The sequence below is a fragment of the Puma concolor genome, chromosome B1, assembly GCF_028749965.1.
Source record: "Puma concolor isolate L17-30 chromosome B1, mPumCon1.1.hap2, whole genome shotgun sequence".
Taxonomy (NCBI): Eukaryota; Metazoa; Chordata; class Mammalia; order Carnivora; family Felidae; genus Puma; species Puma concolor.
The window spans coordinates 43,219,326-43,238,796 of record NC_141670.1 but is presented as its reverse complement, the minus strand read 5'-3'; the positions used below and the strand labels follow the sequence as shown (position 1 = coordinate 43,238,796).

Here is a 19,471-nt window from a genome sequence, read left to right as displayed (position 1 = left end):
AAAGTGTGGCATGTATATGTATATGTATATGTATATGTATATGTATATGTATATACACACATGCAATGGAATATTAGTCATAAAAAATGAAGGAAATATCCTATTTGCAACAACTTGATGAACATGGAGTGCATTACACTAAATGAAATAAGCCAGCAAAAGACAAAAACTGTATTGTATCAATTATATGTAAAAATAAAAAAAATTAAAAAAAGAAAAGAGAATAGAATGGTAGCTGCTGTGGCTGGTGGAAGGAGAAAATGAAGAGATATAGGTCAAAGAGTAACACACTTTCAGTCATAAAAAAGGATAAATTCTGAAGATCTAATGCACAGGCATGGTGACTAGAGTTCATAATATGGTATTGTATACTTGAAAGTTGCTGAGAGTATATCTTAAGTGTTATTACCACACACACTTGGGCACACACACACACACACGCAAAGAAAAGAAAAGCGAGTTAACTATGTGAAGTAATGGATGTGTTGATTATCTTAATCTTGGTAATGAATCCACAATGTATATCAAATTATCACATTTTGCGCTTTAAATATACACAATTCTATTAATTATTCCTCAATAAAGTTAGAAAAAATAAGTGAATTGGTAAGATGTTAAATATTTGATATGCTCAAAAAAAATGTAACGAGAGATGTTAGAGAAGGTAAAGAAAAATCAAGGCTGTTAGAAAGTGAGGTCAAGGAGAGACTGGGCTAAACTTAGGATAGGGAAAGGGTAGATACTGGAGGGCACTCTAGGCTAGTTTGGATTTTTCATCATAACTAACACCTAAAATAAAATATCTCTACTTTTCAATAATTTAAAAATTACATATGTCTTCAAAATTAAGATAAAATATTTTCATTAAGTTCAAAGAAAGAAAGAGAAAAAGAGAGAAAGAGGGAATGGGGGGGGAGGGAAAAGTTTGACTTACCAAATCTTTTTCCACTATAATGTGAATTTCTAGGTATTGGGGTAATAGTTTTGGAAGAGCTGTTTTCTGAAGAAAAAAGGATTTATCGAATGTTAACATGTACTGAATTTGTTAAAGTGAAAATGCTGACATGTAAATAAGAAAAAATAACAACATATAAAACCTTCATGAGGACTTAAATATAAAAATTAATTAGAAATCAGAAAATTTCATTTGAAAATGTATTCTAGGTTTAAGAGAGTTCCAGTGAGCTTGCTGGAGTAATGTAAGAGTTTAAGTTATCTCTATTAATACTGAATGAGAAAGAAAGTGAATATAAAGATATATATTCTGTTGTCTTCATCTCGTGACAAATCTACATTACCAGTTCACACTTGAAAATTTTTCACGAACTGTCCTCCTAAAGACTATGGCAGCACCAACTGTGGTGCACTAGAAATCTTTCATTCATTCAGTACAGGGAATATTTGAGAATTCATTGACAGCACATAAATTTGGGTAAATAGTATTCCTTGTACTATTAACTATATGTGTACACAGGAAAGAACAAAATGCGCAATATCAGAAATAATTCTGCAGTCTCAGAGCATAAGCTGTATGCCCCATTTGGTATGATGTAATAATTCTTGATTGTGCCAGGTCAGTCAGCTAAAACTCATCAATTTATTATATCATCACTTAGCACTTTAAATCTAATTTTTATACAAGCTGTATTTCTAACACATTGAAATTCCATTTTACATATAGAAATTTCAAAAAAAACTCACAAAATTTCTTCCTTGATCCAATTAAATACACTAAATACAAGAGTATTTACTTGATCACCAAATACAAGAGTATTTACTTGATCACTAAATACAAGAGTAACAAGGTACAACAATTGGGTTTGTCATAAAATAGCATAGGTTAAATGAATAAATGAGCAAAGTAACTGGACTTAATGGGTAGAGCCTAGATTTAAATTAGTTTGTTTAAATTCCCATAGGGAAGTAAAGTATGCCTGTATCATATTACCTATTTTTGTCATTACCTACTGTCTGTCTGATTACATGCATATATGCAATTTTGTAGAAATGAAAGTGCTCTTATTTCTTATTTTCTCTCATATAATGCTGAAATACGTGAGTTTGGTCTCCTAACCCTCTTTTATAATTTCTCTGCAAATTTTCAGCACTAACTAGTCTTATAACAATGGTGATCATATAATTTATTGTTCTAACTGGAATAATATGGAGTGGGATAAGAGTTCACTAAAACTAAATTATATAATTACTGAAATTGATTTTTAGTTCTATTTCATTACTTTGGTAGACCTAAAATATTTCTACTCAAAAGTTATTTCTAAAACTAGATTTCTTCTTATATACATCTGACTACATGAAGCCAAAACATTTCTAGGTTTTCTTTGATTAAAAATAGCATAAATAATTTTTCTTGAAAAATACTCATGGACTTTAATTTCATAGCCATATCTCCCTATAATGTGTCTGATATTTTTAGAAATTTTTTTTCAGTATATTCTTAATATTTTCATTACATTGCTTATGATTTTGTTCAAGGTTACATTTTATGGATTATACACTTGAAATTGATAACACCTTCAACTGACTTTTTACTAAATACCATAATTTTTTAAAGTTTATTTATTTTGAGAGAAAGAGAGAGTGGTGTGTGTGTGTGTGTGTGTGTGTGTGTGCAAGAGAGGACCAAAGAGGGAATCCCAAACAGGCTCCATGCTGTTACCATGGAGCCCAATGTGGGGTTTGAACTCATGAACCATGAGATCATGACCTGAGCCAAAATTATGACACTGTTGTTACCTTGACATTTTTACCTCTCAAATTTATATTCTTCTTCTCACTCTTTAATATTTAAATTTTATAAATGAAATTAAATAATATTCACTGTAATGTCAGATAAGTCACCTTCAATAAAATGAGCTTCAAAACTCATTAACTCACTAAGATATTACTTAATTTTATTAATTTTTTTTAAAAACTACTTATTGCAAAGCAGATCAATAATCTCATGTACCATTAATCCAGTTACTCCAACAGTTATATCTTACAAAAAGCTGTAGTACATTATCAAAGCCAGGAAGCTGACTCTGTATGATGTATATGTGTATATTTCTATGTTATTCTGTAATGTGTGCACTCATGTAAACACCATTGCAATCAAGACATAGATACATTCCATCATTGCAAAAATCTTCCTTTCATATCTCTTTAAAGTTACACCCACTTCCAACTTCCCATTTATTCCTAACCTGTGATAATCACTGATCTTTCCCCCAAATCCAGGTTCATAGTGCCTTCCTTATATTTAGCCTTAATCCAAACATCAGAGAATTCCCCTGTTCTCTGCTCCATGCCAAATCCATGACCTGTTCTAACATGTGTCAAAAAAGTACAGGAGAAAGAGCAAGAAGATCAGGAAGAGACATTTTATCTAAAGACGCAAAACAAAGTCCAGTGTAGAAATGCAAAGCTAAACAGAACAAGCATTACTCTAACAAATTACCATTCACCTTAAACAAAATATATCACTAAAAGAAATGTCAAACCTCTGTTAGGTATACTAAAGGTAGCAATAGCAAAAACACACACTAACAGATGTATATTCTGACTATATTAACACAAACTTTTGAGCTAAAGACCTAGCAGAAAGATATGCTCATTTCCAAGGCTAAAATTAATATTTAATTCAATATCTACTGCCTACTGACTTATGTAACATGTTTACATTTCACAAAAGATAGAGAAGGGATACAGACAGGCAAGAAGAAAATGCAATATAGAAACTATAGCTACCATGAGGATCAGACTTACACAGACACAGACACAGATGTTGGAACTATCAGAAGGAAGATTTAAAGCAACTCTAGCTAATATGTCAAAGGCACTAATGGAAAATCTTAAAGAATGCAATGTGAGATATGTAATTTCAACACCAAATATTTCTACAACAATCACCTAATATGGAAAGTAGTTGGTTGTCCCTATCTACATGTGTTTATGCACATTTTATTTTATCATTGAGTTCCTTTGAGTTGTGTTCTTGATAAGTCAGTATTTGTAACTTTGCAAATAGAAATGATCTAAAAAAGAGAAAGAGGTTGCCTGTTTGCTTCTCAGAGAGGGGGAGAAACATTTTTATAATTTTCTCACTAACTTCTACACAAAATCAATGATTGTCTAGTGAAAGTTTGGCAGACATATCTTCTATTACTTTAAAGAATATTTAGTCTAATTAATGACATATCAGTGGTGCCTGGGTGGGTCAATCAGTTAAGCATCCAACTCTTGATTTCAGCTCAGGTCATGATCTCATGATCATGAGATCAAGCCCCATGTAGGGCTCCATGCTGGACATAAAATCTGCTTAAGATTCTCTCCCTCACCCTATGTCCTTCCCCCACTTGTGCACATGAACACATGTTCTCTCTCTTTCTTTCTAAAAAAAAAAAAAATGACAAGTCACTTATAAATGAAAAATACAGAACAAAGCTCAAAAATGCCCCAAAGAAGGATGCTGGGACAGCAGACATGAAGTACAAAACCCCTACAGGAAAAAAAATGTGGAAAACAGAAGTTTTGAAGAATACAAACAATTTGACATAATCAACATCTGTAAAACACTACAGAAAACAACTGCAGAATATATAGAGAAACATATATACTAAAGTCAATGTATATATTGACTAAATTTCTATATATTGATCTAAATTTCTATATATTGATCTAAATTTCCCATGGTTCACTGGAGGAATAACAAGGGAAATTTAAAAATATGTTACATTAAAAGATAATAAACACATGGTATATAAAATTCAAGAAATGAAAAGACATCAATTAAAATCAGGGTGAGATACTCCAGAAATTATCCCCTACATAAAACCAATAAGAGAACTGGCAAAAATTGTTACAGTCAGCTTTTTCAGATCTCTAGAAATTAACAACTAGCCTTCAGCCTTCTGGGGAGTGTCCGTTCAATAAAAATAACTGATCTGGGCAAAAACAGTGATATATGGAGGATTTGAATTTGCCCTAGTCTTTTCTCCCATTAATTGAAATGTAATAGCAACATTTGCAGTAAATACCAGCAGAGTGGCAACCTCCAGAAAATGCAGAATATGGCTGGAACATCTTCAAAATCTCATTTCCAAAGAAATGTCACCACCTGACCTACTTTGTTCCTAGAAGACCTATTTCAAGTTTGTCTGTATTGACCTAAATTACATTTTACACAGTCTGAAAAGCTCTTTTTTCAAAGGGGTTTGTTTTAAACAATTACAGGCATTTTTTTTTTTTTTAATTTATAGTTGTCTGAGACAGTGAATGACCATGGGACAAACAGTAGACCAATAAAGGAAAAGCTGGAGAATAAGATACCCACATGCAGCTTTAAAAAGCTATGACAAATTTCTGGGAATTTAGCAGACTATACACATGTGTATACATGCCCAAGGCTGTATACATACTTAGGAAAGACCTGAAAAGACCCTAAACTCTCACTTCTGGGAGATATTGAGACTCTGTGCAAGGATAAAGTGAAATGAAAGGCACAGTTGTAACTGCCTGGCCAAGTGACAAAGGCATGTTCCAACACGCACAGAGAGACTCTCAGCAAAAACTGGGAGACTTATTGTTTTCAAGCATTTAAAGAACTCTGTGTGATCATTAACCCACCAATAAGATAACAGAATAGAAACTTCAGTGGCTACTCACAACACATAATACAGACTTTAGAAAACCAGTTAAAAAATTCACAAAGCAAACAACTACAATGAATATCAGCAACAATATTTGATGGAGGGGAATGTGATTTCCAGAGTTATCACATTATATTACTTGGAATGACTAGTTTCAGTTTTCAAAAAATTGAGACGTGAAAAAGACCTAGAGTATGACCCATATACAGTCAAAAGGTCAACAATAAAAACTGTCTTTGAGGAAGATTAGATGTTGGACTTATTAGAGAAACACTTTAGGTATTAAGTTATGTATAAATACTGAAGGAGAATACTTTAATAATGTCTAACTAAATATAGAATGTCAATAAAGGCATAAAGTTCTTTTAAAAAACAAATAGAAAATCTGGTATTGAAAAATACAATAATTGAAATAAAATATCCATTAGAGAGGCTTCACATCAGATATGAGCAAAGAGGAAAGAATTGGGGAACTTGAAGACAGATCTATTGAGATTATACAATCTGAGGAAGAGAAAGAAACATGAATGGACAACAATAAACAAAATCTAATAGACCTATGAGGTACTGTCAAGCAGACCAACATATACATAATGGGAGTATCAGAAGGTGAGGAGGTAGATAAAAGTGCAAAAGAATATCCAAAGAACTAATGGCCCCAAATTTTCCAAATTAGGGGAAAAACATTAGTTTACACAAAAAAGAAGCTTAGTGAACTCCAATTTAGATAAACTCAAAAACAACTCAGACAAATTCAAAAAGAACTACTCATCTTAAGAAAAGTGCAATAAACAAAAGATAAAGAGAGAAACTTGAAAGAAACAACAGAGAAGGGGCCCATCGTGTACAAGGAATCCTCAATAAGATTAATAACACGAAGTCAGGGGAAGATGGCGGCATAGGAGGACGCTGGGCTAACCGCGCGTCCTGCTGATCACTTAGATTCCACCTACACCTGCCTAACTAACCCAGAAAACCACCAGAGGATTAGCAGAACAGAGTCTCCGGAGCCAAGCGCAGAGGAGAGGCCCACGGAAGAGGGTAGGAAGGGCAGCGAGGCAGTGCGCGCTCCACGGACTGGCGGGAGGGAGCAGGGGCAGAGGGGCGGCCCGCCGGCCAAGCAGAGCCCCCGAGTCTGGCCGGCAAAAGCGGAGGGGCCAGACGGAGTGTGTTCCAACAGCAAGCGGGACTTAGCATCTGGGAGGTCATAAGTTAACAACTCTGCTCGGAAAGCGGGAAGGCTGGAGGACAAAGGGAGGGAGAGTTGTTGAGCCCCGGGACGACAGAGCTCAGTTTGTTGGGGAACAAAGGCGCTAGCCAGCGCCATCTCCCTCGCCCATCTCCCAGCCAAAATCCCAAAGGGGACCAGTTCCTGCCAGGGAACTTGCTCGCTCCGAGCAAATACCTAACACTGTGCTTCTGCAGAGCCACCCCTCCGGCAGCCGGTCTGACTCCCTCCGGCTGCCACAGGGCCCCTCCTGAAGTGGATAACCTAAGGAGAAGCGAGCTAAGCCTGCCCCTCCTGCCCCCGTGCACCTTGCCTACCCACCCCAGCTAATACGCCACATCCCCAGCACCACAAGCCTGGCAGTGTGCAAGTAGCCCAGAGGGGCCACGCCACCTCACAGTGAATCCCGCCCCTAGGAGAGGGGAAGAGAAGGCACACACCAGTCTGACTGTGGCCCCAGCTGTGGGCTGGGGGCAGACATCAGGTCTGACTGCGGCTCCACCCACCAGCTCCAGTTATACACCACAGCACAGGGGAAGTGCCCTGCAGGTCCGCACCACGCCAGGGACTATCCAAAATGACCAAACGGAAGAATTCCCCTCAGAAAAATCTTCAGGAAATAACAACAGCTAATGAACTGATCAAAAAGGATTTAAATAATATAACAGAAAGTGAATTAGGATAATAGTTATAAAATTAATCGCTGGGCTTGAAAACAGTATAGACGACAGCAGAGAATCTCTTGCTACAGAGATCAAGGGACTAAGGAACAGCCAGGAGGAGCTGAAAAATGCTTTAAAAGAAATGCAAAACAAACTGGAAAGGACGACGGCTCGGATTGAAGAGGCAGAGGAGAGAATAGGTGAACTAGAAGATAAAGTTATGGAAAAAGAGGAAGCTGAGAAAAAGAGAGATAAAAAAATCCAGGAGTATGAGGGGAAAATTAGAGAACTAAGTGATACACTAAAAAGAAATAATATACGCATAATAGGTATCCAAGAGGAGGAATAGAGAGGGAAAGGTGCTGAAGGGGTACTTGAAGAAATAATAGCTGAGAACTTCCCTGAACTGGGGAAGAAAAAAGGCATTGAAATCCAAGAGGCACAGAGAACTTCCTTCAGACGTAACTTGAATCGATCTTCTGCACGACATATCATAGTGAAACTGGCAAAATACAAGGATAAAGAGAAAATTCTGAAAGCAGCAAGGGGTAAACGTGCCCTAACATATAAAGGGAGACCTATAAGACTCGTGACTGATCTCTCTTATGAAACTTGGCAGGCCAGAAAGGATTGCCACGAGATCTTTAATTTGCGGAACAGGAAAAATATGCAGCCGAGAATCCTTTATCCAGCAAGTCTGTCACTTAGAATAGAAGGAGAGATAAAGGTCTTCCCAAACAAACAAAAACTGAAGGAATTCGTCACCACTAAACCAGCCCTCCAAGAGATCCTAAGGGGGATCCTGTGAGACAAAGTACCAGAGACATCACTACAAGCATAAAACATACAGACATCACCAATGACTCTAAACTCGTATCTTTCTATAATAACACTGAATGTAAATGGACTAAATGCACCAACCAAAAGATATAGGGTATCACAATGCATAAAAAAAACAAGACCCATCTATTTGCTGTCTACAAGAGACTCATTTAAAAAAAATTTTTTTTCAACGTTTATTTATTTTTGGGACAGAGAGAGACAGAGCATGAACGGGCGAGGGGCAGAGAGAGAGGGAGACACAGAATCGGAAACAGGCTCCAGGCTCTGAGCCATCAGCCCAGAGCCCGACGCGGGGCTCGAACTCACGGACCGTGAGATCGTGACCTGGTTGAAGTCGGACGCTTAACCGACTGCGCCACCCAGGCGCCCCAAGAGACTCATTTTAGATCTGAGGACACCTTTTGATTGAGAATGAGGGGATGGAGAACTATTTATCATGCTACCGGAAGCCCAAAGAAAGCTGGAGTAGCCATACTTATATCAGACAAACTAGACTTTAAATTAAAGGCTGTAACAAGAGAGGAAGAAGGGCATTATATAATAATTACAGGGTCTATCCACCAGGAAGAGCTAACAATTATAAATGTCTATGCGCCAAATACCAGAGCCCCCAAATATATAAAACAATTACTCATAAACATAAGCAACCTTATTGATAAGAATGTGGTAATTGCAGGGGACTTTAACACTCCACTCACAGAAATGGATAGATCATCTAGACACACGTTCTATAAAGCAACAAGGGCCCTGAATGATACATTGGATCAGATGGACTTGACAGATATATTTAGAACTCTGCATCCCAAAGCAACAGAATATACTTTCTTCTCGAGTGCACATGGAACATTCTCCAAGATAGATCATATACTGGGTCACAAAACAGCCCTTCATAAGTATACAAGAATTGAAATTATACCATGCATACTTTCAGACCACAATGCTATGAAGCTTGAAATCAACCACAGGAAAAAGTCTGGAAAACCTCCAAAAGCATGGAGGTTAAAGAACGCCCTACTAAAGAATAAGTGGGTCAACCAGGCACTTAGAGAAGAAATTAAAAAATATATGGAAACAAACGAAAATGAAAATACAACAATCCAAACGCTTTGGGATGCAGCAAAGGCAGTCCTGAGAGGAAAATACATTGCAATCCAGAACTATCTCAAGAAACAAGAAAAATCCCAAATACAAAATCTAACAGCACACCTAAAGGAAATAGAAGCAGAACAGCAAAGGCAGCCTAAACCCAGCAGAAGAAGAGAAATAATAAAGATCAGAGCAGAAATAAACAATATAGAATCTAAAAAAACTGTAGAGCAGATCAACGAAACCAAGAGTTGGTTTCTTGAAAAAATAAACAAAATTGACAAACCTCTAGCCAGGCTTCTCAAAAAGAAAAGGGAGATGACCCAAATAGATAAAATCATGAATGAAAATGGAATGATTACAACCAATCCCTCAGAGATACAAACAATTATCAGGGAATACTATGAAAAATTATATGCCAACAAATTGGACAACCTGGAAGAAATGGACAAATTCCTGAACACCCACACTCTTCCAAAACTCAATCAGGAGGAAATAGAAAGCTTGAACAGACCCATAACCAGCGAAGAAATTGAATCGGTTATCAAAAATCTCCCAACAAATAAGATTCCAGGACCAGATGGCTTCCCAGGGGAGTTCTACCAGATGTTTAAAGCCGAGATAATACCTATCCTTCTCAACCTGTTCCAAGAAATAGAAAGGGAAGGAAAACTTCAGACTCATTCTATGAAGCCAGTATTACTTTGATTCCTAAACCAGACAGAGACCCAGTAAAAAAAAGAGAACTACAGGCCAATATCCCTGAGGAATATGGATGCAAAAATTCTCAACAAGATACTAGCAAATCGAATTCAACGGCATATAAAAAGAATTATTCACCATGATCAAGTGGGATTCATTCCTGGGATGCAGGGCTGGTTCAACATTCGCAAATCAATCAACGTGATACATCACATGAATAAAAGAAAAGAACCATATGATCCTGTCAATCGATGCAGAAAAGGCCTTTGACAAAATCCAGCACACTTTCTTAATAAAAACCCTTGAGAAAGTCGGGATAGAAGGAACATACTTAAACATCATAAAAGCCATTTATGAAAAGCCCACAGCTAACATCATCCTCAATGGGGAAAAACTGAGAGCTTTTTCCCTGAGATCAGGAACACGACAGGGATGCCCAGTCTCACCGCTGTTGTTTAACATAGTGTTGGAAGTTCTAGCATCAGCAATCAGACAACAAAAGGAAATCAAAGGCATCAAAATTGGCAAAGATGAAGTCAAACTTTCACTTTTTGCAGATGACATGATATTATACACGGAAAAATCCGATAGACTCCACCAAAAGTCTGCTAGAACTGATACATGAATTCAGCAAAGTTGCAGGATACAAAATCAATGTACAGAAATCAGTTGCATTCTTATACACTAACAATGAAGCAACAGAAAGACAAATAAAGAAACTGATCCCATTCACAGTTGCACCAAGAAGCATAAAATACCTAGGAATAAATCTAACCAAAGATGTAAACGATCTGTATGCTGACAACTACAGAAAGCTTATGAAGGTAATTGAAGAAGATATAAAGAAATGGAAAGACATTCCCTGCTCATGGATTGGAAGAATAAATATTGTCAAAATGTCAATACTACCCAAAGCTATCTACACATTCAATGCAATCCCAATCAAAATTGCACCAGGATTCTTCTCAAAACTAGAACAAGCAATCCTAAAATTCATATGGAACCACAAAAGGCCCGGAATAGCCAAAGTAATTTTGAAGAAGAAGACCAAAGCAGGAGGCATCACAACCCCAGACTTTAGCCTCTACTACAAAGCTGTCATCATCAAGACAGCATGGTATTGGCACAAAAACAGACACATAGACCAATGGAATAGAATAGAAACCCCAGAACTAGACCCACGAACGTATGGCCAACTCATCTTTGACAAAGCAGGAAAGAACATCCAATGGAAAAAAGACAGTCTCTTTAACAAATGGTGCTGGGAGAACTGGACAGCAACATGCAGAAGGTTGAAACTAGACCACTTTCTCACACCATTCACAAAAATAAACTCAAAATGGATAAAGGACCTGAATGTGAGACAGGAAACCATCAAAACCTTAGAGGAGAAAGCAGGAAAAGACCTCTCTGACCTCAGCCGTAGCAATCTCTTACTCGACACATCTCCAAAGGCAAAGGAATTAAAAGCAAAAATGAATTACTGGGACCTTATGAAGACAAAAAGCTTCTGCACAGCAAAGGGAACAACCAACAAAACTAAAACCCAGTGGAATGGGAAAAGATATTTGCAAATGACATACCGGACAAAGGGCTAGTATCCAAAATCTATAAAGAGCTCACCAAACTCCACACCCGGAAAACAAATAACCCAGTGAAGAAATGGGCAGAAAACGTGAATAGACACTTCTCTAAAGAAGACATCTGGATGGCCAACAGGCACATGAAAAGATGCTCAACGTCGCTCCTTATCAGGGAAATACAAATCAAAACCACACTCAGATATCACCTCACGCCAGAGTGGCCAAAATGAACAAATCAGGAGACTATAGATGCTGGTGAGGATGTGGAGAAACGGGAACCCTCTTGCACTGTTGGTGGGAATGCAAATTGGTGCAGCCGCTCTGGAAAGCAGTGTGGAGGTTCCTCAGAAAATTAAAAATAGACCTACCCTATGACCCAGCAATAGCACTGCTAGGAATTTACCCAAGGGATACAGGAGTACTGATGCATAGGGGCACTTGTACTCCAATGTTTATAGCAGCACTCTCAACAATAGCCCAATTATGGAAAGAGCCTAAATGTCCATCAACTGATGAATGGATAAAGAAATTGTGGTTTATATACACAATGGAGTACTACGTGGCAATGAGAAAGAACACGTAATTTTTCATCAGCAATCATGAAGGCCATAAGACAATAAAATAAAAAACATTCAAAATGATGAAAGAAAAACACCTGTCAAACAACACTACATGCAGCCTATAGGTAAATTAAGAGCTTAATAATATACAAATGATTATCTATTTTAGAAAGATATGTTCAAGTAGTATGTAAAACTATATATAAAAATAAAAGAGTAATTTTACCAAGGTAGTGGTAACTTGACTTTATTTTATTGACTTTATTTATATAGTGACTTCATTCTTCCTTTATTTCTAAATTTTACTCAATAATATGCATTTTTGCTTGAATAAAAATAGAAAATAAGAAATGTTACATAATACAGTATAATAAGCTTGAAATACAATGTTGTGTAATTGTCATATATTTTAGATAGAATAAGGATGTCTTATTATAAGATGTAGAAAGAAGATATCAAATTTGATATTTCTACTCCACAGAAAAGTAGCTCCTTTTCGCAATGAACAAAATTCTACACAAGTAGTTTCATAGTATGTCCTAACATCTGAATTAGAACATTACCTGTGAGCTTAAATTATCTTTATAGGATTGGTCTTTCTGCCAAATATTGCTGTAATTTTCTGCCAGCCATGGTATATCTTGATTATCATTTTTCACTTGATAAATTATGTGCTCAAATCTTGCTGAAGATTCTAATGGCTCAATTCCATAGCTGATATTTTCAAACTGAAGGAATCCCCTGAATATTTAGAAATCAATGACATAAAAACCCTACAAAGCTATAATCTAAAATGTGAAAAGTACTTTAAATCTAAGTTAAATTTCAATACTTTATATTAGGTATTTATGTAATTTCAAAGCGCTAAAAGAAACCATGTCTAAACAACTAAAGGGAAGTATTAGGATGTCTTGCTAAATAGACAATGGCAGCAAAGTCATGGAACTATAGAAAAGAAATCAATAGAAATTCCAGCTTGAAATATACTAAGGAACACATTATAAACACACTTTATTTTCCTATTTTTTCAGTCTACTATTGGTAACTGAGGTACCACATCTACCTTAGCTTTGCTCATATATTAAATAACAACATATATTTAAAAGTATTTTGTATTACCTGTATAGTAGTCATATTCATTCAAGATTTATTAAATAAGGCCAAGTATTTGTTGAAAATCAAGACACTTGTTGAGAATTCCAGGAATAAAGGTCATTTTCTTCCAGAGATTAAAATAAGGGAAAGCAGGTATAGAGAGTGTACCTCTAAAGAGGGGGTATCTATGAAAAGCCACATTAAATGGATGCCAATTTTTCTGAGATGACATGAGTAAATTCTAGACATCAGGCAAACAAAAACAAAAGAAGTTAGGGAGAGTCTGTTTTTCTTTGCTCTGGACCAGTCTTCCTCTGATAATACCTTTCTCCTGCCACTAACACTGATGAAAATCACTTATTCCTGACTTTTACCTCTGAGGTACCTTCTTAATTAATTGTTTTATGCCTGATACTGAGTACACCTAAATTGAAAAAATACAATATGCAGCTATTTAAATGACAAGTTAATATCATTTCCTATAACTATTTGAGACAATTAACATTGCAACAATATTATTTATTTCTAAAGTTTCTTTTACGGAAACTATCCCCTTCTGCACAGTGTCTTAAAATCATACCTGCAGTCAGAATTCCCTGGTGTGATTTCACTTGAACAAGCACTAAATAAAGTCCAACTACTAATATTAATATTAAAAAGTGAGGCCATCATAAAGGAAACTTTCAGAATGTGGATCCTCTTTACCTTCCCAGATTTATGTCTGCTAGCCACTAGTTTTCCATGTCAAAGATGCTATACCTGAGTCCAGAACAGATGCTAAGTGTTGCATGTGAATTTGGAAAATTTGCAATATATCCTTGGTAATGGCAATGTATCTGAAAAACAATATAGAAGGGTAAACAAATAAATTATTTATGATTAAAAATGTATTTGCAAACATTACAGAAGATTAAAAATGTCAAAATAATTAAAATAAGATTTATATATAGATTGATTTATTAATGCAGAGTTTCAAGGAAAAAAGGTTTCTGACAGTCCTGTTTATTCTGTACGATCAATGTGCCAATGAGTACTCTCAGCCTGAGTTTATCTCTCTCACATACCATTTAAAATTTTTTTCTAATGTTTATTTATTTTTGAGAGAGAGAGAGACAGAGTATGAGTCAGGGAGGGACACAGAGAAAGGGAGACACAGAATTCGAAGAAGTCTCCAGGCTCTGAGCTGTCAGCACAGAGTCAGACGCTGGGCTCAAATTCACAAACTGTGAGATCATGCCCTGAGCTGAAGTCAGAAGCTTAACTGACTGAGCCACCCAGGCGCCCCATCACATGCCATTTTTTTTTAATTTAAATTTTAGTGAGTTAATATACAGTGCAACATTGGATTAGAATCCAGTGATTTATCACTTACGTACATGAATACCCAGTGTTCACAAGTGCTCTTTTTAATACTCATCCATCTAGCCCATCTCCTACCCACCTCTCTCCATCAACCCTCAGTTTGTTCTCTATTGTTAATAGTCTACTATTTATTTCTCTCTCTTCTCTTCCCTCTCCTTCCCATGAGCTCATCTGTTTTGTTTCTTAAATTCCACATATGAATAAAATCATATGGTATTTGTCCTTCTCTGATTGACATATTTTGCTCAGCATAATACATTCTAGCTCCATCCACTTGTTGCAAATGACAAGATTTCATTCTTTTTGATGGTTGATTAGTACTCCATTATATAGAGAGACCATCTTTTTTATCCATTAATCAATTGATGGACATTTGGGCTCTTTCCATAGCTTGGCTATTGTTCATAATGTTGCTAGAGCCATTGGGATGCATGTACCCCTTTGAATCTGTATTTTTATATCCTTTGGGTAAACACCTGATAGTGCAATTGCTAAATCATTGAGTAGTTCTACTTTTAGTTTTTTGAGGAACCACTGTACTGTTCTACAGAGTGACTACACCAGTTTTCATTTCCACAAACAGTGCAAGAGGGTTTCCCTTTCTCCACAACCTTGTCAACATCTGGGGTATTTTAGCTATTCTGACAGGTGTGAGGTGGCATCTCATTGTGGTTTTGCTTTATATTTCCCTGACGATGAGTGATGTTGAACATCTTTTCATGTATCTGTTAGCCATCTGGATGTCTTCTTTGGAAAAGTGTCTATTCCTGTCTTCTGCCCATTTCTTTACTGGGTTGTTTCATTTTGGGTATTGAGTTTGATAAGTTCTTTATAGATTTTGGATAGTAAGCCTTTATTAGATATGTCATTTTTTAATATTTTGAATATTTTGAATATCTTTTTCCATTCTGTAGGCTGCCTTTTAGTTTTTTTGATTGTTTCCTTTGCTGTGGAGAAGTTTTTTTTATCTTGATGAAGTCACAATAGTTCATATTTGCTTTTGTTTCCCTTGCCTTTGGTGATGTGACTAGTTAGAAGTTGCTATAGCCAAGGTCAAAGAGGTTGCTGCGGTGGTATTATCTTCTAGGATTTTGATGGTTTCCCTTCTCACATTTAGGTCTTTCATCCATTTTGAGTTTATTTTTTTGTATGGTGTAAAAAAGTGGTCCAGTTTCTTTCTTTTGCATGTTGCCATCCAGTTTTCCCAACAGCATTTGTTGAAGAGACTGCTTTTTTTCCATTGGATATTCTCTCCTGCTTTGTCAAAGATGAGTTGACCATATAGTTGTGGGTCCATTTCTGAGTTTTTAATTCTGTTCCATTGATCTACATGTCTGTTTTTTTGTGGCAGCACCATACTGTCTGGATGAATATAGCTTTGTAATATAGCTTGATGCCAGAATTGTGATGCCTCCAGTTTGTTTTTCAGAATTGCTTTGGATATTTGGGGCCTTTTCTGTTTCCATACAAATTTTAGGATTGTTGGTTTTAGCTCTGCAAAGAATGCAGATGGTATTTTGATAAGGATTACATTATGTATAGATTCATTTGGGTAGTATAGGCATTTTAACAATGTTTGTTCTTCCAATCTATGAGCATGGAATACTTGTCCATTTTTTGTTTGTCCTCTTCAATACGCCCAATACCTTTCATAATTGTTGTATAGTTTCAGAGTGCAGGACTTTTTACCTCTTTGGTTTATTCTGAGGTATATTATTATTTTTTGTGCAATTGTATATGGGATCAATTCCTTGATTTCTATTTCTGCTGCTTCATTATTGGTGTATGGAAATGCAACACATTACTGCAGGTTGATTTTATATCCTGTGACTTTGCTGAATTAATGTATTAGTTCTAACAATTTTTTTGAAATCTTTCAGGTTTTCTACATAGAGTATGATGTCATCTACAATTAGTAAAAGTTTGACTTCTTCCTTGCTAATTTGGATGACTTTTATTTATTTTTGTTGTCTGAGTGCTGAGGCAAAGAATTCCAGTAGTATCTTAAATAACAGTGGTGAGACTGGACATCCCTGTCTTGATCCTGACTGTAGAAGAAAAGATCCCTGTTTTTCCTCATTCAAGGTGATATTAGCTGTGGGTCTTTTGCATATGGCCTTTATGATGTTGAGGAGTGCTCCACCCATACCTCCGTTGTTGAGGGGTTTTATCTACAATGGATGCTGTATTTTGTCAAATGCTTTTTCTGCATCTATTGAGAGGATCATATCGTTCTTATCTTTTCTTTTATTAATGTGATGTATCCCATTGATTGATTTGCAAACCTGTACCACCTCTGCAGCCTAGGAATAAGCCCTACGTGATCATGGTGAATAATTCTTTTAAAGTACTGTTAGATTTGATCTGCTAGTATCTTGTTGAAAAGTTTTTCATCCAGGTTCACCAGGGATATTGGCTTATAATTCTCCTTTTTAGTGGGGTCTTTGTCTGATTTTGGAATCAAGGTAATGCTGACCTCATAGAATAAGTTTGGAAGTTTTCCTTCCATTTCTATTTATTTTGGAACTGGTTCAGAAGAATAGGTATTAACTCTCCTTTAAATATGTCTGTTCAAATTCTCCTAGGAAGCTGTCTGGTCCAGGACTCTTGTTTGTTGTGAGATTTTTGATAACTGATTCAGTTTCTTTGCAGGTTATGCGTTCAAATTTTCTATTTCTTCCTGTTTCAGTTCTGGTATTTTGTGAGTTTCTAGGAATTTGTCCATTTCTTCCAGATTTCCCAGTTTGTTGGCATATAATTTTTCACAGTATTCTCTTATAATTGTATTTCTGTGGTGTTGTTTGTAATCACTCCTCTTTAACTCATAATTTTATCTATTTGGGTCCTTCTCTTTTATTTTTGATAAGGCTGGCTAAGGGGTTATCAATCTTGTTTATTCTTTAAAAAAAAACAGCTCCTAGTTTTATTGTTCCCCGGGTATTTTGTTCATTTGTTTCTATACCATTTATTTCTGCTTTATTATTTCCCTTCTTCTGCTGGCTTTAGGCTTTATTTGCCACTCCTCTCTAGCTCTTTCAGGTATAAGATTAGGTTGTGTATTTGGGACCTTTCTTGCTTCTTGAGACAGGTCTGAATTGCAATATACTTTCTTCTCATGACTGCTTTGCTTACCCCAAAGGTTTTGGACTGCCGTGTTTTCATTTTCATGACTTCCGTGTATTTTTTAATTTCCTCTTTAATCTTCTAGTTAACCCATTCCCTCTTTAATAGGATATTCTTTGACTTCTGTGTATATGAGGGCTTTCCAAATTTTTTCTTCTGGTTGACTTCAAGTTTTATAGTGTTTTGTTCTAAAAATATTCATGGTATTATCTTGATCATTTTGTACTTATTGACAGCTGATTTGTGACCCAGTATGTGATCTATTCTGGAGAATGTTCCATGTGCACTTGAAATGAATGTGTATTCTGCTGTCTAGGATGAAATGTTCTCAATATTTCTGTTAAGTCTATCTGGTGCTGTGTGTTTTCCAAAGCCAATGTTTCCTTGTTGATACGCTTAGATTATCTGCCCATTACTGTGAGTGGTTGTCAAAGCCCCCTACTATTATTTTATTATTATGAAAGAGTTTCTTTATGTTTGTTATAATTGATTTCTATATTTGGGATCTCTCAAGGTGGGGGCATAAATATTTATAATTGTTAGATCTTCTTGATGGACAGATCCCTTAATTATGATATAATGTCCTGCTTCATCTCTTCTTACAGTGTTTGTTTTAAAGTCTATTTTGTCTGATGTAAGTATGGCTACTCCAGGTCCTTTTTGATGACCATTAACATGTTAGATGGTTCTCCATCCACTTACTTTCAATCTGGAGGTGTCTTTAGGTCTAAAATGAGTCTCTTATAAACAGCATATAGAGATGGATCTTGTTTCTTATCCATTCTGATACCCTATGTTTTTTAATTGGAGCGTTTAGTCCATTGGCATTTAGAGGAAGTATAGAAAGATATGAATTTAATGCCATTGTGTTGCCTGTAGGGTTGATGTTTCTGGTGATGTTCTCTTGTCCTTTCTCGTCTTTGTTACTTTTGGTCTTTTTTGTTTTGTTTTGTCTTTTCTTCACTCAAACAGTCCCCATTAAAATTTCTTGCAGGGCTGGGTTAGTGGTCACAAAGTTTCTTAGTTTTTGTTTGTCTGAGAAACTTCTATTCTGAATGACCCCCTTGCTGGATAAAGAATTCTTGGCTGCATTTTTTTCCCACTTAGCACATTGAAAATATCCTGCCACTCCCTTCTGGCCTGCCAAGTTTCTGTTGATAAATCTGCTGTAAACCTGGTCTTCCCTTGTAGTTTAAGAACTTTTTTTCTCTTGCTGCTTTCAGGATTCTTTACTTGTCTGAGTATTTTGTGAATTTGACTGTGATATGCCTTGCTGATTGTCAGCTTCTGTTGAATTTTTTCAATTTTTTTTTTAACATTTATTCATTTTTGACAGAGAGAGACAGAGCATGAGCAGGGGAGGGGCAGAGACAGAGGGAAATGCAGAATCCAAAGCAGGCTCCAGGCTCCAAGCTGTCAGCACAGAGCCTGATGCGGGGCTTGAACCCACAGGCCATGAGATCATGACCTGAGCCAAAGTCGGATACTTAACTAACTGAGCCACCCAGGTGCCCCAGCTTCTGTTGAATTTAATGTGAGCTTTCTATTCTTAGATTTTGATGTCTATGTCCTTCCCCAG

The 19,471-nt window shown here is 36.2% G+C and overlaps 1 protein-coding gene across 2 annotated transcripts in view; it reads right to left on the bottom strand.

Annotated features, from left to right (window-relative positions):
* Window positions 1–19,471, bottom strand: part of ADAM18 (ADAM metallopeptidase domain 18) — a 145,840-nt gene that overhangs the window by 112,011 nt on the left and 14,358 nt on the right. For both annotated transcript variants that reach the window (XM_086702895.1, XM_086702896.1), the window contains exons 5-7: window positions 14,167–14,243; window positions 12,876–13,053; window positions 935–1,000 (exon numbers count right to left, since the gene is read on the bottom strand). In XM_086702895.1, coding sequence (XP_086559021.1) covers window positions 935–1,000; window positions 12,876–13,053; window positions 14,167–14,243 — 321 coding nt within the window. The remainder of the gene's footprint in view (window positions 1–934; window positions 1,001–12,875; window positions 13,054–14,166; window positions 14,244–19,471) is intronic.